The following is a 24,526-nucleotide window of genomic DNA, read 5'->3' as shown; positions in this document are numbered from 1 at the left end:
CCCGCAGGTTGAACAAAGTCTGACCAATCAATATCAATATTTGGTCTCGGACATGATTTATCACATATTCGACCTAGTGACTTACTTAGTTTCTGATCTCATGTGGCCAAGTTTCAAACTAGTCATTAAGTTGATTAAGTTTCATAAACATAAAGCCAGTAAAATATTGCCACTTGTATGATTAATTGTTTATATAAGATTTGACCTAGTGAACTAGATAATGTCACCACATGACCTAGATTCAAATTAATCTAGAGTTCATCAAGGAAAACATTCTGATTCAGTTTCATAAATATTGGGCCAAATATAATGTCTCTAGTGTGTTTCAAAGATTGTTTTCGAAGTTTTGACCTAGTGACCCAGTTCTGTACCCATGTGATATGATTCTGACAGAAAATATGTGACTGACCGAGGGATGTCAGCACGGACGGAATGATGGACACAGCTACAACAATATCTCGTACTCGAAATCTTCACTTCAGTTGGTGATAATAATAGCAAAAATATAAAGGAAATAAAGACACATTTTAATACATTTATTGTACTATTTTATAGATTTATAACAATATATTTTTCACATATGAAACCTAAGCCATTACTCAATGAACTGTTGTTAAACCAATGATTTTTCAAAAACAAAGATTTTGCTAATTACAAATTCTGATTAAACAATATTCACATGTACCAAAATTAGAATTTTAATTACATAAAGAAATTCACAAACAAAACTACATATGTTTTATGTTTGTTTTTTTGTCACTGCTAACAATTATTTTTTGCCATTAATGCTTTCAAATGTATATATCTTAAAATACTACTAGCATTTTGATCTGCAATAAAAACTATAAACAGCACCGTTTTCACAAATTTGGTTCATTTCAACAACAATACAGGTATCTCTATGGTATGTAGTCAGTAATAGCTGATTTTTAACATGATATTTTCTGATATAAAATATTACACCTATTTCAACATATATATTATTCACTCTTTTAATATACAATACATGAATATAATTCTTTTTTTACAATATATACTTCAAAAAGAGTACCCCTTCAAAAAATCATTTGACTTTTAAATCTTTTCACAAAACAAATTAACTCCACAAATGATCAGAATGTGCTAAAACTCACTCAAATAAAAAAAAAATGATAAAATTAGTTTGATCTAAAATATATTGCAACATTCCCTAAATGCTGTCTTATTATTCTAACTATGTTTTTTTTTATCTAGTTGAGCTAAAATCTTACAAAACAAAATGGAGGCACAAATATAATGAAGTTAAACGACAAAAACACACAAATTATTTCCGATACAATAACAGTTCAATCACGTATGAAGTACATTAATTTTTTTTACATAATCATATAATAGTAATTGGTACATTTAAAAAATGTTTAAGAGTATATATCATCAAAAATATAAGAAAACAATACTTCTATATACATACTGGCAAAGTTTTAGCAATTTCTTTCACAATAAAATAATTGAGGTGTAACAAAAAGAATTGTTTGTTTCTGGTTTCACAAACCTACCAAATGTTTTTGCACCCGAGCAAAATATTTTTTCAGCAAGTGGTCAAGAAATTGTCAAACCATTTTTCTTTTTCTCCTATTGAGACACACTTTTTTGTAGTTAATTACACGGGAAAGACATGATGATGAACCAAGACCAAATTAATAAAAAAAAATTGTAATAAAATGATATAAGTCAAACGACTTATTAACAAAAAAGAGAAAAAATCTCATTCTGCCTACCCTTTATTTTTGGGCTGTGAAATTGGAAACAAACATATTCTTTTTACACCTTATGCAAAATATACATGCATTATCATATTACACTATTCATTACTACTTATTAAATAATCTTATATGAGATTCTTTTAAAGCTTTTATTTATATTGAAATGTTTTCTAAATTGTTACGCTAATGTACTCAATTGAGTCCTATTTTTTTTCTAAATCATACTTATAGAACCTAATGCTTACAAAAAATCATAAAGGTCTTACGTTTTCATGGTCCAAAAAATAACTCACAAAATAATAAAAGAAGTTGTTTCAAGTTGAACTTAAAGGGACCCTCTTTAAGATTTTATGTTTGTGACAATGTTCTAAAAATGTTTTAAATTTGAGTTATTTTATTTAATGCTATTACGGTAACGAACAACAATATTTCCTGATTATACAAGTATTTGAACAGAATATTTATAAACTCAAGCCTTAAAACTTAGCAAATGCTGTTTGGCAAAAAAATAGTATTTTCTGACACAATTTCATATACTTTTTTTACTAAAGAACTCTTCTTTGAAGATATAATGACAACTTACAATTGTTACAAGCAATTTGATGACATAACACTAAATTATTTTTTTCGATGTCTTGACCCTATAAAACTGTGAGAGTCCCTAAAAACTACATGAATTTGACTGCTACTACTACGAAAACTATATTGGTGCAATATTTACAATTTTAAGTTAACAAAAGCAAGTCCTGAGATTTAACAATTGACACAGAATCACTTTTTTTCAATATTTAACATCTTAAATAAACTTTGTGGAAAAAAAATCAGAAAAAAAAGTATGCCTGCCCTGATAAACTTGCTTACATAACCCTTCTTTGTTAAATCACTGACTAACAATAACCGTAGATTGCCTAAGTTTCGTGAAGGTTGAGTTTTTGACATTTATTGCAAACAAATCTGGTTGCAAAATTTTAAGTCCAACGAAATTTTCTATTATAGCTTCTTTGATGATAGCTGAAAGGCTTTGATAACATCATTTTTTGTGAAATTGGCCAAGAAATTATATTTGTGAAAAAAATGGACCCCTTAAACATAAAACTATCTACCGTTCTCATTAATTTCTTACAAAGTCATTATATCCATAGAAAAATATAGCCATTTCCATTGAAAATTTATTTCCTTTTTGCAATAAAATTCAAAAGACCAACACAATCTGTGTTTATACAAATTCACCCTTTTCCTTTTTATTACCTAAATATTCCAAAAGAATAGATGGTAAAGGGTTTCACAAAGCAAGCATATTTTATCTCATATTGTATCTCAGTTGCAATATGGCACAGCATCAATCAAGCAAGAAATGAAAAATCAAATTTCAAAAACATTTTTTTTAATTTTGACTTTTCTGTATTAACTCTGTAAAAATACAGTAAAAATTTACCTGTGCCAACATACGAACATTCCTCGGAAGACAATACAATACAGCACTTATTTTATAAATACGTAACAAATTTTGACCATCAAAATACTAAAAGGCATCAAGATATCTTAATACTTCAAAATTATCTTAGTGACTTTTAGTTCATAACACATTTTACGAATAAAAAAGACATTGAAATTCATTAACTTGATAAACTGGTAACACTATACAGGCTAGTTTTTGGCAAAAAGACACACTTAAATGGAAATGTAATAGATCAATAGAAGTTGGTCTATATTTCTAACTTTTCACACTTACAACAACCTTATGATTCAAATTTCTCTTTAATTGTGTACATACTAATACTTTTAAGAAAAGAAACCTTAATATTTAGTAATACCGCTTTACTGTTAATTTTCTATCATGTTTCAACTAGAAATGGACTCACCAAAATGTTGAAAAAGGAGATCATGTGGTCCTCTATGTTGATACCACTACTTGCCACATTTTTACACAGCAAAGTTTAGCTTATCTTAGATAATTCAACGAACAATTGAGAACAATGTAAATGTGATTTGAACTATCCAGAAATAAACAGTTTCTGTAGCGATTTCAGTCTTGAACAGTGTTTAAAATGTGATTCAAACTATCCAGAAATAAACAGTTTCTGTAGCGTTTTCAGTCTTAAATATGGTTTAAAATGGTAACAGTGAAAAGGACTCACAAAATACATCTTAAAACAGCATCCACATAAAGGTCTATAAAATTCCATTCACACCTTTTCATAAAATGAAATGTTATTTTTTTACAAAAACATGACTGGTCAATATTTATGGAAATGTAAAATTGCATCATTGTTAAAACAACAACAATGTACGTACATCCAGACAAAACAGGAACATAGATGGCAAACACATTGGAAGACGAAAATATACTTGTCGGAAAACATATAATATTTATAGATAACTTGGAATGTATTTTTTTTATAAAATGTTGGAGTAAAGGATATGTAACTAAAAAACTCATATTATCATCATAATACAGCGTACAAACTGTTCAAACTTCAGTAATAATCGTGTCATCAAAACCATTTGAGTATTTTGCATATAAGACAATACATGAAAAATACATCTATAAAACAACATTATGACAATTTAATAAAGAAAGAAAATACACCTCTTCAAATATAAAAAACTTAAAACACAAATTATATCTTCCATACACAGTAGGATATATCGAAAAATGTGTTTTTTAAAACAAACATTTGAAAATACAGTTGAAACCTGTTGCCTCGATATCGCTTGGCTCAATATCCTTGTTGGCTCAAACTTGATGTAAAGGACAGATTTCTTTTACATTATGCAAGCATTTCCGCTTGGCTCGATATTGGCGAGGCTTGAACTATTTTGGCCGGTCCCTGGGATATCTGGCCAACAGGTTTTGACTGTATAAGATATTCATAGGCATAGGCAAAGTTCAACCATTGTCAGTCTCTAAGTAAAGTAATAGTACTTGTAGAGTTTAAAGATATAAGTTCAGTTCAAAATGGAAATTTATATCATAAATTGACACATTACATTAATTCCTTATCTTTCAATATGAATGAAGCATTCAAATCTAAAATAATCTTGCATAAAATGTCTTTATATTATACATATATGATTAACATAATTCTTAAACAGTTTTCATGATGGTGGAAAAACCACCATTTGTACAAGTTAATGATTATACACAATGATTCAACCTCTGTACAGAAAAGGAAATCTCAGCCTGACATATCTGAGGCATTTCAAAAAAACCATTTTGTATTATAAAGGAATTTTAAAACACACATTTCAAAACACCATTTGTATAATAAAGACATTCCAAAACACCATTTGTAGAACAAAGGCATTTCAAAACACCATTTGTATAACCAAGGCATTTCAAAACACCAGTTTTATTACAAAGACATTTCAATACACCATTTGTTTAACCAAAGCTTTTCAAAACACCATTTTTATAACAAATGCATTTCAATACACCATTTGTATAACAGCAACATTTTAAAACACCATTTGTATAAACAAAGGCATTTCAAAACACCATTTGTATTACAAAGGCATTTCAAAACACCATTTGTATAACAAAGGCATTTCAAAACACCATTTTTATTACATTAAATGAGCTGACAAGCAATCCAATCATGTCCACTTTAAAAAAAAGTGTTCCTTTAATGTTAATGTTCAATCTGTTACTAAAATATGCTCGTGATGATGTTTTCAGCCATCTTGACTTTCTGCTGTATGACCTTTTCCATTCTCTGTCTTATTTTTCTACATCAGGTAAAAGCGAAACATCTCCAATAGTATTTCAGAACTGTTTCATGGACTACACTTTCTTTGTGAAGTTTTCAGGAAATACGCCTTTCTGTCCGTCCACTTTACGCACACCCATTAGCCATCCCGGGTCCTGAAATATATAACATTAAAACATAAACAAAACTTAAAAGTTTGTTCTTAAAGTCAAAAATTGGGAAAATAAGCTGCAGCCAATTATAAAAATTATTCAATCCTTGGTTTGGTTAAAGCTAGCCAAATGTTTTTTGATTGGTAAAAAATTTGTCCAATATTTACTGTCAACCAATCAAATTGCTTGTATGTGCAAACTAGCCAAAAGATTACAAGTGGATAACTTTAAATTCAAATTGGCTGCAGTACATTGATTGTATATGCAATAATAGCGATAACATCATATTGATAACAAAAATGACACCATTAAATATAACATAACACAAAGCACATACATATAAAGTAACATTTTTATGGAGATCAGCTTAGAATATTTCACAAAAGGAATACAACTTTTCAAGGTCAAGGAAGTTGGAGGAAAAAAATAAATCAGATTTGTAACATTCAATCATGCAGAAAAATGCAAATTTCTAATAAACAATCATAACACCAGTCTCACATTCAAGCTATTGCCTGGGTAATATCTGCATTCTTCCAACAACAAAATGCAAGTAAGTAATTCTGGTAAAAGAACATTAAAAAAGATCTGATGTCCCCTGTTTAGAATAACCACAACATGATAGATATTTTGAATGATTAAGAATGTAAGAGGAGTAAAATAAAGGTTAAATGTTAGTTCTACCTTTTTAAAGAATCCATTCCAATACTGTCATGCAAATAGTCCATGCAATATGTGAAAAAGAACACTGCTTACAACATTTCGTGTAAAATATCATTGACATACTAGTACAATGTCAAACTTTTTCATACTTGGACTAAAAAATATGGACAATTTTGGAATGAAAATATTAACTGAAGATGTTCTATAACATTTGTTTGTTAATGATCTTGAAACTAATTGACATTAATGCTTAAAAACTGTAAAAGCTTGGAATAAACTGATAGGAATAGTTCGCCAATCAGGTTCCCAGAGTAAAAACCAGTACTGGTGTCCATTTTGAGAGGGAAAGCAGTCTGGTTTCTTTTGTCACTTTAACAAGGCAGGGGACCAAAATTGAAGCTAGAGATATGGAATTTGCTGTATACATTGGTATTGTGTCTATGAACATGTGTACCAAATCTTTACTGTTTTGAGTTATGGCCAATGTAAATGTTTTTGATGCTATTGATATGGATGAAGCTATGAAAATACCTCGACACAATTTCTTTTTGAGACCAGACAAACTAAATAAAAACATGCCTTTTGTAGGAATCTGAGCCATGACCTCTTGACATTTTTTTTCCATAAATATGATATAACTAATACTGCTATGTTTCTGTTTAACACACTAGGTAAAGCCATTTTGCACTAAAAGCAGTAACATATCAGTTACAGAATACAACATTTCTAAATAAAGAGTAATTACTATGCCCTACTGCTTAAGGTCGTTGGGCTATTTGCATAATTGTTATACCTTTCCCAAGGGAAAATTATCAAGTATATAAGATATTTTTTTGTTTTATTATGGTACATATATGAAGGTAGGGGTGAAATTTGTAATGGATGAATTAACTTGGTACATATAATAAATATGAATTATTCAACTAACATGATTATTTTTATTTTAGTACGTTATCCAATGGTTATATTGAGAGTTCATGCATTGAAAATACCAGCGCACCATGGTGAGAACACCAGCGCTGGTCTGTTGTTGTTTTTCAGGCAAAAATTGGGCAAAATTTGATAATCAATATAAAATTGTCTTTGGCATCATATGTACAAAGTTTTTTCTGAGCATCTTGAACATTCTTTTAGTTATGGCAAACTCCAAATTTGCGCATGACGCCAATAGACAACCCCAAGGCTATTACATAATCTTAATTTTTTTCGTTGAAAAAGCAAAATCCTACAACATTCAATGATTCTTCAAATAACCTCCACTCCTTTATATAAATATTTTTGATGTTAAAAAAAACCCCTAATATTTCAAAAAAATCTGAGTATGTAAAAATAACTTCTGCATCATAAAAAGGCATGCCTAAAGATTGATGAGCCATTTACGCGAATGTATAACACAATTCCCTCCATTGCATATCAAGAACCATAACTCTGAACTCTCAATATGATACACAGTTATATAGAATACATTTCCATACATGATACAACTCACTTTTTCAGTAGCCTTCTTTTCAACAATTTTCTTCTGTAATAATTTATTTCAATAACCGATTACGTTAAAATACCACCAAACATTCTTTACGAGCTGCAGGTTTAGCTCAGTGACATTTTTTGTAAATTTTACATTGAAAAGGGGCAGTAACTCTGTAAAAAATTAGTGGTTTGAAACCTTAGTCAAACTTGACCTGTATTTCATGGTGTTAAACAAATGAAGCCAAATTTAGTCAAGTATGTTAACTCTTTCCTGATTTATCCTTCGGACAACAATGACTGAACGACCCCCACAAGTCCACTCCTTACACACACCCTATCTTTGTTTAGTGGGGGATAATTACGTGAACTAGTATTAGTTTCCTCAAAACCGGTACCTAGACGTATCCAGACATTATTTGAAGATATATGCCAATATAAATATCAAGTTAATCATTCACAACCGAAAAACATTAAGGTAATTGGGTTGAAAGAAACGAGCATAGGCCAGTATTTATAAAACACAATTGAAAACCTGAACAAAAGTAGAATAGTTAAATTTGCTAAAATTTTGTAATATGCTCTTGGTTGCTTTTAGAAGTTATTTTACATATACTTCACAATCGTCACTTTTGTGGCTTTTAACTGAAATCTGCCACTTTTCAATGAAATTCCATACTGTAAATTCCAGAAGCTTCACTTATTACAGGATTTATCCTTGTGGGTTTTACTTACATCTACCTAGGTTAGTTTACGACTCCTCTTACATTCTATCATATCAATATTTACATTTAAGATATTATCCTTATGTGAATTCAAATAAATAATTTACAATATCATTTTTCATATCACAACCTGTATACATTTCCCTAAATGAGCCTTTAAAAATCAGAAGAGAGGATCGAATGCTCATCTGTTTTCCTCCTAGACAAAACAGGAGAAACGATTTGTTTGTCCGGTACGTTAGCACGTAGGTTAGTGCGCTCGCTTCTCACCAAGGTGACTCAGGTTTAATTCCAGACATGGGCACATGCAATTTTGGTTGGCGATCACCTGGGAATCCCCCACAACACAGGACCACATAAAAACTTGAGAAATATTAAAGCCCATAATTTGGGCCTAGGTACCCACCCATGTGCTTATTGTCTTTGTAAACATATGTACCAAGTTTCAGGCGAGTATCTAGAATGTTTTTTGAGTAAAAGCCTCAGACATTGACAACAAGGCTACGACAATACGTCAACTTTTTTTTCAACGAAATAAAACAGCAGAGCAATAAATGGACACCAATGTCTCTTGAAACACTGGTACTAAGTTTCAAATACTTTCTACAAGCTATAATAATAATTCAACTTTTTTAGCTGAAAATGGACACCAACATCAAAAGATTAGATTCCTTTCACCAGCATTTATAACACCATTTTCCTTATTCTCAATATTGAAACTGCACACCAAAATGAAATAAAACAACAAAAACTGAAAGTACATACAACAATTATTTTATCTGTTGCCTGTAATAAACGATAGAAGTTTTCATTTTTCAAATATGGCTAAATCTTAATATAAATAAAATAGTAAATGGCAAAGAGTAATATTAATTTACTTTATTTTTATAAAGTACATAATAATTATATATAATAGTATCTTAATTCATTTCAAAGAAATATGTTTGAATAGTTCAAACTGTTTGGTAATATGTACTCGGAAACAAATTTTCAGCACTTCAAAGAGATACTTCGTTCTTCATGCTTACATTTGAAAGTGGGGCTTAGCATTCCAGTTTAACATTGAAATTTAAGATATTAATTTATTGATCAAGGTATTTTACCTACACAAGTTAATTTCTTGCATAGTCACAAACAAAACAAACATTGCAAACAAGGTCAGCGAAACAAACAAGTTAAAAATAGCACATCAGCAAAGAAGGACAACTCTGTGCAACATAGGACAAGATATGAATTCTTGGAAGAGTTATCTCACCTGTTCATCAGGGTCATCGTAATCTATGACGTAGACAATCTCCTGCGAATCGAAGGTCAGTTCATCATCATCTTCGCCCTTGTACGCGTGTGTCGCAACCACCTGGTGTGAACAGGATTTCAAATCATTCTCAAAGGTACAGTACGTATTGACTTTTGCATTGTTTTAAGTTTAAACTTAAGTATTTCAATTGTTTTGAGTTCTCACCACTACCAACTTATCGACATTCAAGTGTTTATTGTTATAGCGGACAATTTAACCAAGTTTTATAATTCTCATAGCCCATATTAAATTGAGCATATGAGTTAATAAAACAAACTATCCAAAGTAGTTAAACAAACAAAAAACAACAAGTAGTGTATTTACAGTGTACACAGGTAGTTTACTAACAGTGTACAGTCATGTTACTTACAGTGAACTGAATATATACTTACAGTGAGCTTACAGTGAACACATTGTATACTTACAGTGAACACATTGTATACTTACAGTGAACATGTTGTATACTTACAGTGAACACATTGTAAACTTACAGTGAACACATTGTATACTTACAGTGAACACATTGTATACTTACAGTGAACACATTGTATACTTACAGTGAACACATTGTATACTTACAGTGAACACATTGTATACTTACAGTGAACACATTGTATACTTACAGTGAACACATTGTATACTTACAGTGAACACGTTGTATACTTACAGTGAACACAATGTCATTGTATACTTTCAGTGAACACATTGTATACTTACAGTGAACACATTGTATACTTTCAGTGAACACATTGTATACTTACAGTGAACACAATGTCATTGTATACTTTCAGTGAACACATTGTATACTTACAGTGAACACATTGTATAATTTCTGTGTACATGACATATAGTATACTAAGTGTACTCATTGTATACTTACAGTGTACAGCCCTGCGTTCAGTAAAGATGCTGCGGCGAACGTTTGCTGTTTGGTTTCCCGCTTAACTTTTATGCGCTGCGTTGCAACAGGGATACAAAACAGAACGTTTGCGAGCGTTTTGTAAACACTCGCCTTACTGAACGCACTGCAGGTAGTTAACTTATAGTGTGTACATTGTTTATATACAGTGTAAAAATGTATACTTACAGTGTACAGATATCTGTCTGGTAAATCATTGTCCACAGGTTTTGCTGGAGGAGGCACCTCATAGAAGTTGTCAGTATCTGGTTTACTGTCATCTTCATCATCATCATCATCATCATTTGTCTTATCAGGCTTGGCTTCATCTGAATCTGGAAAGACAATGATAAAAGTTTGTAAAAGTTGTATTTCTCATTTTGGAAAGAATAATTTTCAAGATTTTGTATTTTTTCATATATCCATAAAATTTAGATAAATATTAAATATTTCAGCATGTTAAGCCAAAATATTTTTACTTGATCTAAATACAATGTACCTTTTGATGCATTGCAAGCAAGTTAAACTAATCAAGTGAACTAAAATGAGAGGGATCAAAGAACAGGAAAACTCTAATGAATAAAGTGAGTTTTTAACATACTGCCCACTTTCTTTTAATCATAACCTTAACAGGCATATATATAATCAAAATCTTTATAGCTTCAAATACTCACCTTCCACAGGGGGTGGGGTTGAGGGCACCGGTGGGGGAGCACCTATATCATCTAGGTCCCCATTCACTGTAGACTCAGGCTTCTGTAATAGTTCCATTAAAGTCGTTTTCTTTTTCAAGTTCATTTTAGTTTTTGGCTTTATATATTATACCATTCAGATGTTTTGAACAGTACTGATTATTTTGATTTGAAAATTATGTATAACAAGTGGTTTTATTTCAGGGGCCATAATTACAGACAGTCTCAAGTCTGAGGTTTGACTCAAGTGGCAAAAATGCAAATATTTATTTAAACGCAAATCTTTATTTAAATGCAAATCTTTATTTAAACGCAAATCTTTATTTAAATGCAAATCGTTATTTCTTTCTAGTTAAATTTTGATGGTGAAATTTGCCAGATTTTATTTTTAATCAACACTTCACAATTACTTACATTTATATTTTTAAAAATGAATGGAATAAAAAAAAATCTATGTAATTATATTTAAATGCTTTTCGGCGTCTGAGTCTAGACTTGGACTTGAGACTGTCTATAAAAATGGTCCCTGACGATTGGAATTAATCTATTAATTGTTCCTGCTAAGGTCATTGATGGACAAAATAATATTTATTTAATCTGAATTATAATACAAATTATTTTTTATGTTTGTTTCACGCTGTGCAATGAAGACACACAACTCGGAGTGCTTATGTATTAAATTCATGATTAAAAAGATGTGAAGGACAAACAATTAAGACAATATACAATTTCACTGACTAAAAAAGATTTTAAACAGCAAATCTTCTCTCTGAATCCAAATCTTAATTCACAGAAGAACCTAAATTTTATTAAAGATATTAATTTGGTTAATTAAGATCTAATGAAGACTTAATTTCACTATTACAATCTAAATTTCTACAATGTATATAAAATCTGTTTAGTGAGCAAAGATGAAGTCTACTTTAAAGATCAAGAAAATCAGAGGGCTTATTTTTGTTTTTTTGCTTCAACTGTGCATTATTATCTCCAAACCACCATTTTAGTGTTTTAGTAGGGGACGAAACAAATGAAACTGCTAAAAAAAAATGGGTCACTTTTGATGTAAGGCATTGTTGGTCCTTATTTAACATTTAGTGGTCAACATTATAATGCCGTCTAATGAGACTGCATAGTATCTTTTAAAATTCTTGATACCTTTATTTCAGTAAATCAGCAGTCAGCCATTACTGATTTTAATCAGGTGAAGCAGTAAATATAAAGAGTGGCTGGCCCAGTAATGGGTAGTTTACAAAATATAATGTAGACCACTAAAAACTTAAAGATTGTTAGTATGAACTTACAAAGAAGAAATGGTAATGTGACTATGTCGCATAAAAAAAATTGTTTTTTGTAAGTTCACTATTTTTGTACAGTATGAAGAGTAAAATAAATAAATATAAAATATTTTTACACAACACCATATTTGAGTTTTGTTTACATTTATGCATTAATTCTCTTAACAAAAAAATGACAATACTGTACAAATTAGCTACTACATCCATTAACTTTTGATTGATATATACACAACTTGAGCTTCACCCTCATTGTGTCTTATATCAATAACTTGGGTAGTGGTTGCAGAGACTATTACATCAACAATGACCCGAATCAGATTAAGAGGAAAGGATTTTGTTTTCCAATAGCACACAGGTACAAATGTTACCTCAGTTAGTTCTTTATACTGTATCTCAGTATCACTTTCGTCCCAATGTGTCTCATACAAAGCATTGGAATTTATTACAACTTTAGCACTTGTGGAGTTTTCAGTGGCAAAATAATCAACTCCAAATGCACCATTGTTAAATTCACTATAATCAGCATCAATGAAGTCATCTAGTTCACCATAATCAAACAATCTATCAATTAAATCAGCTTCACTTAAATGTTCATCATCTATTTCAACAGAGATCTCATCATTGTCATCGTCACGAGCTTGATAAATCTCCATGAATGATGTTACAGAATTATCACTTAAGTCTATCTTAAACCCCTTCACAGCAATATCACCAGTGGCATTAAAGTTTCCTTCATCTAATTCTTGGTTAAAACATTCTTGGTCATAACCTGGGTTCATTACTATTCGATCATGTGAACCAGTGTTAGAACTATCTAGAAATTCAGCTGATGTACTGCTAATTCGCCTTATTTCTCCATGTAATTTATTTGAACAACAAGGATCATGCTTTAGTACAATAGAGGCAGTAGATTTAACAGTGGCTACATTATGACCAGAGAACATTACCTTTTCATCAATTGCAGTTGTCTCAGTATCTTCCTTATTTACATCCTCATCAACTTTATCACTAGAAGCAGCTGCTCTAGATTCTTCCGTTTCTTTATTGTCATCTTGAGTACTTTCACTAGCCTTTATGTCCTCTGCAGCAGAGTCTTTCACAGCTTCAGTTCTGATGCTTGAACGTACAGCAGCTACTGGTTCACTCTTTTCCATCACTATTTTAGTTGTGGCCTCTGCTTCCTCTTCCTTAGTACCTCCAGCGATGTCTTGACTTTCCGTCTCCTCTTTCTTAGTGAACTCTTGGTTTTCATACTCTGTATTAATTGAAAAAATTGAAAATGTATCAAGTGAAAAACGGGAATTTGAAATGAACGATAAGGATTGAAAAAGCGGTCTAAAATGACATTGGATCATCGAAAATTATCGGTCCAGCCATAATTTTTCAATTATGTAATTGAATCAAGTTCATTTAATGTTTAAATTAAATAGTTTTAAAACCCATAACAAACTGCATTTAAATTTTAAGTGGTGTACTAAACAATAAAATAGGAAACATTTGTGCTGTATCTTTTTTATTGGGAATTGATTTTTTAATGATAAGATCGTGGTTCTGGGGGAAGGTAAAGTTTTAATAAAACAATTATATAGAATATTTCAGTCCTACCCAATTTTTCTACCATTTGTGAGTATAGTCCCAAAGTGGGAATCAATTCAGAGATTCAGTTATCAACTATTGGCGACCTCAATCCTTAAAGATCCATTTTCAACAATACTTGACCAAGGATGTATTCCTATTGTATACATGACTGCTCTTCAAAACAATTTTTTGTCAATCATATCATTGAAGCTCTTACTAACAAAGCCAACAAGGGCAACCGATACTGATGCCAGTTACAGTTACTGCCTATTACCTCAGTTAAATAGGGGCCATAAATTTTTTAAAAGAGTGGTGGAACTTGTGTTACACCAATCTTCAACAAAGTGATCTCCCTCATGGTCAATAAGTTCTCGACCAACATGTAGAAGAATGGGTTTAAGCAGTATAATTTTTTGAAAAAATAGTTTTTACACATATTTATGTTTTCAAGGTAAAAAAAAGAAGAAACATTTCTTTTCAAATAGAAGATAACTTGAACTGATTAAATTATATTATAATGTGTTTGGTATCATCTTCACATGACATGCACGAAGGCAGTGATTTACTTTACGGCAAAGGGAAGTAACCATTGTGTTGAATTTGGTGGTATATTTTAATAACTACTGAACCAGAGTTATGGACCTTGCTTAACATGTTTGTATTGTCTCTGGCAACACATGTACCAAGTTTCATTTGAATATCTTGATGGTTTTAGATATGGCCAAGATTTAAGTTTTTGGCATAAAGCTAAAGGCAACAACATGACAAACTTATAATAATACCCAGTCCGCTTACCCTCTATACTGTCTTTGCTGGAGTCCCCTTCTCCTGTCCCATTGGTCAATGGGTGGTCACCTGACGGGGAAGTGGGGGAGGGGCCAGGGCTCTCAGGGCCACTAGAATGACCATTATTCAAGTTCTCATCGCTCCTAGAAGAAGGCAGAAATATATTTGAATTTACAACAATATTCAAGCTCCTTGACTTTCTTTGTGGATTTTTTTTATTATTTACTAGGCTAGTTTCAATGTTTTAACAACATTGGGAAAAAAAACATACATTTCTAAAGCTGACTAATAAAAATATCTGCTAACAAATAGTAATCTAATTGGAGCTCATAAAAAGAAAAGAAACATGAAATATCACCAAGCAAAATATGTTTCAAGAATAAAATTAACATATCTGGTGTTCATTTACAAATCACAACAAATCAGAAAACAGGTCAACTGATGACAAAAAATCACAAGCAATCAAGTTAAATGGTATTAAATTAAATATCAAGTAAACTGAAAAGCCGACTAGTATTATCATAAAAAAATAAATAAAGCAAAACAAGATATGGAAAATAAAAAGAAAGGAAAATCAAGCAAAAGTGTCATAGTTTACACACACATTGTAACAACAGTCACCACATAGTTTCTGATAGATTGTATTAACTATTGACATAAAGCCATCCCTTAAAAATTGTTTGTTTCTAGTGGCCAGACCGAGTCACTACAAATAGCTAACTCAAGTAAGTTACAAGTAAGTTGCTTGCAACATGGACCAAGTATGGTTTGAATATGTTAAAGAATTATGAACTTTGGACATGATCACCTCTAATCCTGCTTGCAAAGCGCTGCCAAAGACACCAAAGCTATGACAATACAATGACCTTTAGTCTTCAAGCAAACAAGAATGCATGACCTACTGACCCACTGATAATGGCAGGGTTGGGACACTTCAAACAAACAATTTTTTTAAAGAGGCACAAAAAAACTGGTTAATGTACAAAGAGTAATTTTTTTGAATTTAAACATAATAATGCATTAAAATTAAAAAAAAAATATGTTTGCATCAACCTTATAATAGTGTGCCCCTTTAAGAATGACTGTCCAGTATTTAAAATCAGAAAAAATGTGGACATATTACAACCAGATCTATTTTACCATTTCCACTGCATTAGTCTTCTCCTTATCCTGTTTGTTGATTTATTATTAAAATTACAAACACAAGACATATTGTTGTGATACAAAAACTTCAAAATTATGACCGAGGTAAAAAGCATTTTTAAGCTGCACTCTCACAGAAAGACATTTTTGAGATTAAACTAGAAGCGCCGCACTGCGACGAAACCAGGTTTTTGTTATGGGCAATCAGAAATTATAGCCAATTAATTTGTTGTATGAGCAAGTTCAATCTGCAGCTTCATATAAGCTATATTCACACTAAGATTCATCACTATCCATCAATTCTAACTAAGTTGTTGGGCAGAAAAACATTTTTCTATTTTTAGGAACAGTGACCTTGACCCCACTTCCCAAGCTAGCTCTTTACATAAGCTACCTTCACTCTAAGTTTCATCAATATCTATCAATGCTAACTAAAGTTATTGGGCAGAAACCATTTTTCTATTTTTAGTAACAGTGACCTTGACCCCACCCCCCTCAAAAGAAATTCCAAGCTAGCTTTTCACATAAGCTACTAGTACCTACACACAAAATTTCGTCAATATCTATCAATCCTAACTAAAGTTATTGGGCAGAAACCATTTTTCTATTTTTAGTAACAGTGACCTTGACCTTAGCTCCACCCCTCTCAAAAGCAATCTCAAGCTAGCTCTGTACATAAGCTACCTACACACCAAGTTTTATCAATATCTATCAATGCTAACTAAAGTTATTGAACAGAAACCAATGTTTGACGCCCGCCCGCCCGTCCGCCCGCCCGCCCATCCGCCCGCCCGCTCAACGTTGAAAACCTGGTTAAAAAAATGAGTTAGAATCAGCTTATTTTGGCATCAATGCCTTCATTTCAGTCATGTACTTGTTAAGAAAACTACTGAAATGTTCATTTTTCTTAAAGCATTTGTAATGCTTAGAGCAATAAAACACCAATTTCAATACATTAATATGATAAACTATGATCTTGTCAGCATTGGTTTCCACACATTAACACAAAAATGGCTTATCCAAGAAACTTATTTTTTGTCAAAATGGTCAATCTGTGAGAGTGTAGCTTTATACCAAAGTTGTTATATAAATAATAAAATCCATTCCAAAACCCCATAATCTTCATAAACTTCATACCAAGCTATAACATGAAGCCTATCTGACAATTATTTGTTTCCATGATTTTTAAAACCATGTTAAAAAACCTTAAAGAGAGGCAGTGAAAATACTATAACAAATTAATAATTTTATTGTGTTATCGTTCATAAAATCAAAATCAGAAAAAATGATATAACAGCCAGAAATATAATAAATAATTAACTTTACATTTTTTTGATAGATCAATAATTATTAAAAACTAAGAAATAAAATGTCAGTGGGATTATTCTGCATTAGTTCTTCACCAATTTAGTTTACCTAAATATGGAATGTCGGAAAAAGAAGGGGATCTGAAGGCTATCCCTATATCTGTCGCCTCTATCCTCTCTGTTGACGTAAACAAGTAAACCAACTGTTTATCAGTAGCTTATAGTTTATACCCATAGCAAGAGTTTGAGCATCATTGTATACGATCTTAATTATTAAGAAGAGAGCAAGCACTTTTTAGTCCTTAAGATTTTCAACAGTATGCTCTAACTGACTTTAATAAGAACCTGTTTTTGGCAGGCGGGGAACCAAATTATAATGTCATGACTGTTGAGTAAAACTGCAATTCTCAACGAATAAGCTTGTGTAGTACTTATTGGAAGCCGATAGGCGTTCTCAATGACTGTAAATGTATGCTCGTTGTCTGTAAATGTAGGTGATAGTCTAATTTGTTTTAGCTCAGCTGTGGCCAAGGTGATAGCTTGGAAGAATCACATTTGAGTCTTGTGGGCTTAGTGCAAGGTTGTTGTAATTCAATATAGAAATATAAGGCGTTACAACAGTCTTGTGTTAAGCCCTCTCTCCGTCCTGTCTGTTCTCTGGGTAGAAAATAGCACTTATATCCATTTTGAGATGTCATAATAAAGTTGCCCTTGTGGGGCTCGAACCCATAAAGTCTTGGTGAAAGCTCCACACCACATGTATACCACTACAGCAGTCTCACCTTGGTGGGGCTCGAACCCATAAAGTCTTGGTGAAAGCTCCACACCACATGTATACCACTACAGCAGTCTCACCTTGGTGGGGCTCGAACCCATAAAGTCTTGGTGAAAGCTCCACACCACATGTATACCACTACAGCAGTCTCACCTTGGTGGGGCTCGAACCCATAAATTCTCGGTGAAAGCTCCACACCACATGTATACCACTACAGCAGTCTCACCTTGGTGGGGCTCGAACCCATAAAGTCTCGGTGAAAGCTCCACACCACATGTATACCACTACAGCAGTCTCACCTTGGTGGGGCTCGAACCCATAAAGTCTTGGTGAAAGCTCCACACCACATGTATACCACTACAGCAGTCTCACCTTGGTGGGGCTCGAACCCATAAAGTCTTGGTGAAAGCTCCACACCACATGTATACCACTACAGCAGTCTCACCTTGGTGGGGCTCGAATCAACAATCAATTGGGTGTGAGGTGGACACCAACATGTATAACACTTTAGCAGTCCCACCCTCAAGAATTGCAACAGAAACTATAGTTCCTTGCACAGAAGTGGTACTGTGATCTTTTTTAATGATATCATTTGACTATCTTAGAAGCAGAAACCAAACAAGAGTCAAAAATATACCAATACATTTTTTGCAAAGCAGAAAACAGTACAGACAAAGCTCTTCTTTCCAAGACAAAGGCAAGAATTGGAGAAAAACAGTTGTTTACTGTATTTTATGCATCTTTTATAGCCTGGCTTACATACTGTCATTTTCTTGAATTGATTCTTTAAAGGGACTAGACACCAGGTGATACAATTGCAAGAAAATAAGAAAATTGTCAAAAACTTACATATAATTGATATCGTTGTGTACAACACATTGAATCTTTCTGATGTATCACAGTGCTAACGACACATGTATCTTACGCAATTTTGGTGTATTTTGCAGATTAGAAATTTACTGGGTTTGTCGACCACATAAATACCAGTAAATTTAAAAATATCGTCTGTATATGTACTTGTACTAATCACGTGACTTTCACATGCTAAATAAACACACTTTAAACTGGGAAACTGTTATGTGCTGAGACAGCGACAAAATATTCTTTTAATCATGTAACGTGATGTATTATTGGCCTCATGACAACACTGTACTTGTTTTGAGGAAATAGTGTATTTGCCAATTTTTGGCCAATCAGGTGTCTAGTCCCTTTAACTAATGTCTTCTTATTTAAATTCGGACCCAAAACATTATTGTTAATCTATAATTAATCTATAAATAATCTATACAAATTCTATAAGCTCTACAAAGTTCAAAATAACTGCACACAAATAAATGACGAAACACATCTACGATTCTTAACAAATCTACATTGGAATGAAAATAATTACATGTGCACGTAATAAATTACGAAATGACGAATTACTGATACATACTTAATTACATGTTGATTAATCGTTCTGGACTTAGAAACACATAAGGCAGGTGGGAAGGCAATACATTTAATAGAAGACATGACATGTTATTACCTTTGACTATCTGAGGACTTCTCTTCTCTATCTCTATTTGGTAAAATATTGAGCAAAAATGCAGATCTGAGGTATTTCTCTTATTATATTGAACAAAATATTGATCAGGTATTTCTCTATATTTTGGTTAAAATATTAAACAGGTATTACTGTATTTGGTTAAAATATTGAACAAAATATTGATCAGGTATTACTGTATTGGGTTAAAATATTGAACAAAATATTGATCAGGTATTACTGTATTTGGTTATAATATTGAACAAAATGTTGATCAGTTATTTCTCTATTTGGTTAATATATTGAAGGTTAAGATCTTTTATTGAACTTTAATAACCTTAAATGATAAAAAAAGACAGCTACAAAAAAGAAGATCATTTAAGTCAGGGATGTGATTGACCAGGCAGCTAAGGGGCTAAAACCATTTTGATGATAGGTTTGGGGGTGCTTAAGGCTCCCAATGGAGGTCAAAGGGGGTAAGCACCCTACCGCAATTTTTTTTAGAAGTATATAAAGTAACAACCACCAAACCTTTTTACATCAGTTAGATTAAAAAAATAATATGTATATATATATATATATAAATATAAATATATATAATTTTGTTTTTGTTGGTCCTCTGCAGGCAAATCACATCCCTGCTATGATTTTAATTATCCATCTGATTCTAAAACTATTATCCTAAAATAAACCAAGGCCTAGCCCCTTGCAAGTTGAAAAGAAATGATGCTGAACCATCCTGATATAAATATTCATACCGGTTTAACCAATGGAGAGATTTACTAGTCACCTAATAACCTTGGACAAACAAATGAATGTGGACTTTAGCAAAACCCTATCCAGGACAGTCTTAATGTAATTAAGCATCATGTCAATAAGGGCTATGTGTCTAAACATTCCTAAGTAAATACATGTGCGCTATTAAAAATGATGAGTGTATACTTACCCCACAATCATTGTGTTTCTAGCACTCTTTCTAGGTGTGTATGTGGCATGATCGTGTGTCTTGACGAGGTTTGATGTGTTGGCAACCCATTGTTCGCTACCCTGCAGACAAATTTACTTTATTTAGCACATGTATGGAAGAGTATTATTGAACCTGACTGTAGAAATGTAACTACAAATATGCAAATAAGTTTCAAAGTTATGAATATGCATTTTAAAGAGGACACACAAGAAACAGTATGGAGATCTCAACAGACATCTTTCTCTTATAACTAACACTTAAGTATTAATGATAATTGTCAAAGAGGTAACCATGTTTAACTTGTTCAAAACTCACATAACTCATTAACACATGCAAAGTGAGTTGTGTTAAATGTGGAATTATTTTAACTCACACAGCAAGCCTGTCTATCATTGTAAATATTCCAGGATTTTGTAAATATTCCAGGATATTTTTTCTAGTCCACAGCTAAAATTTATCAATAGGTTATTTGGCCTAAAACCCTTACGTGACGAACTACCAAAAAGCTTTTCAGCCTCTTTTGTAGTCATATCATTATTCGTTTTTACATACGGAATTAAGGTGAAAGGAAGTTAAAAAAAAACACACAAAAGAAGCTTACCTACCTACTAACCCCTCAAAATGGGGGTCAGGCTTAACCAAACAATATATTTCAATTGTGGTCCTATTAAAATTAAATAGCTCCATTCCAAGTCATCTCATACATATAGTGATACAAATATATATTCCTTACACCACTGTAATGTGTCACCTTTGGTAATGGTGATTGTATGAATGAATGCAACCAAACAGAAGTATATGCACAATTAAAAAGGTACAGCCTGCATGGAAAAGTGGCATCTGCCCCCATTAGGAGGTCAAAGGTTCAACCCCAACACCGGGCTGGTTCTTATATAGCCAGTTGCTGACCCAGCAGTTAAATAAATAGGTACCAATTGCCTTCATTCCGGCTTCAGGAGTATATACGATAGGAATTTGGAGGAAAGATTTTCATTGATCAAGGTGTCTCATAAATTTAAACACTTGAAAATAGTGAGAATGCATGTTCTGCCGAAGTTCCATCAAAACGTGTAATTTATGGGTGTATGTTACTCCTTCTGTTTCTATACAGGGTTAAAGCCTGCTTGTGTTTAAGGGACTAGATACCAGACACATTTGGGTTTTTTTTCTTGCAATGGTATCATCTGGTGTCTAGACCATTTAATTAAGCCCACAAATTGTGCATTAAATTTAATTTCAGGCAGAATGTCATGTTGTTCATTACGAACACTCTTACATATTTTATGACAAACTTTTTCCTCAAAATTTTAAGTAGATGTACGACCCAAATTCCTTCTAATATATGATTCAACTAGAGATATAAACTTTCACAGGATACAATGCCCTTGAAAATGTTTCATAAATAAACACAACAGTTTACCATACAAAAGCTCTGGGTTGTAAATGATGGCGCATGCAACACAAGTGATGATACAATATGTGATGAGCACAGAAATGTCTTACTTCTGTTCTTTTTTGTGGTTTTATTTGCAAGTTCATCATGCAAACCTCTAATAAATAAAGTTCCACATGACAACTTTGAATACCGCAAAATTTCACAGTTAGATTCAACAACAGCATGAATGTATACTGTTGTTTACAAAATTATGAATATAGTGGTTTACTCATTGTGCTTTAATTTAAAGAGCTGTGGTGTTAGTTGTAAATGGTGAAACAAGACTGCTGCAGGATACATCCATGCTCCTCTGATGTCAGGGGCGTTCCAGGAATTGATGTAAGAGGGGGCATAACTGAGAAAAATGTTTATTGATTTTTTAGTTCAAGTTTTTGTATTTATAACAATGCGGTTGACAACAACGCCTGAACGCTTTGACAACTCCATGGTTTTTTTATTTGAAATGCAGACAAGCTAATATATCAGGAGTTATGGTGTACCAGACTCACCACTAAAGCTTGAAAGTATGTTACAAGAAGTTTATAATTTTCATACAATTAGTTTCGCTATTGCTCGAACAATTGATCGGATACAAGAGAAAAAGGAAGGGTAGCAAATAATTCATGATGCAAAAGACAAGACTTGTTGAAACAGAAAAATGAAGGCATAAGATTGAAACAAAACATTCATAGACTGATAAAATATCATAGATCTCATACACATAAAACATAATGTTATGATATATGTCTGTCATACAATAAAAAATATTTCAACAAGATGATTCATTTCAACAAAAAGACAGCACTGTATTCGGTTATATCTGAAAAGACTTAAACTGAAAGTGGAGGGTATTAAATGCGCTATAAATAGCATCTCCCCTGATAACCAAGGCAACAAATTAGGCATGCCGCTGTTCCAAGAACCAAACTTACCCAATCACAAGTCGGTGCACTATCCCAGACCTTCGTGAATGTTAATGATTAACAGATATTTTGCTGAACTTTATAAAGTATTTTTTTCTAAATTAGGCCATTTTGAAACATTCCAAGAATCTGTTATGTACATCATTAGTTAAAATACCAATTTTGTTAACATCTTTACCACACATGTCAATGCTAAGGAATAAAAAAAATATATGTTTGTTTCAGGTTTCCTGATATTCTTGATTTTTGGACCCTGACTCGAAACCTTTTTATTGCCTTTATAAATATTTTGTTTGATTATTTTCTTTTAAAAGTTAAAAATGAGTTTTTTTCCCTTTGATACGTTACAAATTATGCTGAAACTGATGAAATAGATGTTTTTAAGCATAATATATATATTTTTTTGTAAAAATCTCAAGAAACAATTTTCCTGATAAAAAAAAAAATCGGATCTACATACCATATTTTTGGGGGCATTAGAACAAACATATTATTTTAAGCCTAAGCATATTGTATTTCAAATAATTTTTAGCAAATTGCATATTTGTATAAACTCAAGTGCACCACAAGTTTTTTTGTAAATCAATTAGCCAAGAGGCTTATCATTACAGATATTTTAGCAAGAGTGATACTGATAAGCCTTTCCACATATATGCAAATTTCCCACCTGTTTACCAAATCTTTCTAAGTATTCAAATATTTAAAGTTATGGCCAACCATTTATATGGATGGCAATAACCATGACTACAGCAAAAAAAACTACAGCATTACCCTGCTGATTTTCTACAAAGAGAGAAGCAAGCTTAAAGACTTTCTTGCAGAAAATTGCAGTACTTTCACTATCTAAAACAGTAATTTTGTAGAAAAATGTTACCCTTTCTCCTTCCAAAATAGTGTAAAAATCGTTCATACCTTTCCTGATTCTGATTGGAAGACGTTTTCAGCTGTAAACAAACTCTCAAACAGGCTTCCATAAAACCTCACTCGGCTGAAATAAAGAGAAAGAAAATATTGAAACAAGAGCACCACTCGAGGACACCACTGTCAAATTATACTACTTTTTATCAGTTTGGTAAAAGGGGAATAACTCAACAGCTACCATAGGCAGAGTTATGAAAAGGGGCATACCTACACAGCTTTCATAGCCAAAGTTTGGTAAAGGGGCACAACTCTATCACTATCATAGCCAGAGTTATAACAAGGGGCATAACTCCACAACTTCCATAGCCAGATTTTGCTTGAGAGGCATAACTCCATTACTATCATAGCTAGAGTTTGGCAAAGGGGCATAACTCCACATCTATCATTGGCAGAGTTTGGCAAACGAGCATAACTCTACAACTATGAAAAAAACATTAATGATTTTTGTTTTTATCACTGATCTGCAACATTCTGTGAAGTGTTTTCAGTAACAGCCAAAGGTTAATGACTTTGAAAGGGGTGTTG

The 24,526-nt window shown here is 32.2% G+C and overlaps 1 protein-coding gene across 5 annotated transcripts in view; it reads right to left on the bottom strand.

Annotated features, from left to right (window-relative positions):
- Nucleotides 1–521: 521 nt before the first annotated feature.
- LOC128234197 (bridging integrator 2-like) overlaps nucleotides 522–24,526 on the bottom strand; it is a 46,772-nt gene continuing 22,767 nt past the window's right edge. The window contains exons 8-17 of one of the 5 annotated variants that reach the window (XM_052948275.1): nucleotides 23,993–24,068; nucleotides 23,090–23,119; nucleotides 20,702–20,802; nucleotides 19,759–19,791; nucleotides 15,015–15,148; nucleotides 13,589–13,896; nucleotides 11,329–11,410; nucleotides 10,844–10,989; nucleotides 9,715–9,816; nucleotides 522–5,607 (exon numbers count right to left, since the gene is read on the bottom strand). In XM_052948275.1, the coding sequence (XP_052804235.1) occupies nucleotides 5,527–5,607; nucleotides 9,715–9,816; nucleotides 10,844–10,989; nucleotides 11,329–11,410; nucleotides 13,589–13,896; nucleotides 15,015–15,148; nucleotides 19,759–19,791; nucleotides 20,702–20,802; nucleotides 23,090–23,119; nucleotides 23,993–24,068 (1,093 nt within the window). In that variant the 3' untranslated portion in view covers nucleotides 522–5,526. Of the gene's footprint in view, nucleotides 5,608–7,609; nucleotides 7,790–9,714; nucleotides 9,817–10,843; nucleotides 10,990–11,328; nucleotides 11,411–13,588; nucleotides 13,897–15,014; nucleotides 15,149–19,758; nucleotides 19,792–20,701; nucleotides 20,803–23,089; nucleotides 23,120–23,992; nucleotides 24,069–24,526 lie in introns of those variants that run through there. The other 4 variants (XM_052948271.1, XM_052948273.1, XM_052948272.1 and 1 more) reach the window with 4 other exon arrangements.

The sequence above is a fragment of the Mya arenaria genome, chromosome 5 (assembly GCF_026914265.1).
Source record: "Mya arenaria isolate MELC-2E11 chromosome 5, ASM2691426v1".
In the NCBI taxonomy this organism is placed as follows: Eukaryota; Metazoa; Mollusca; class Bivalvia; order Myida; family Myidae; genus Mya; species Mya arenaria.
The sequence above is the reverse complement of the archived record's forward strand: the minus strand, read 5'-3'. Positions and strand labels throughout refer to the sequence as shown.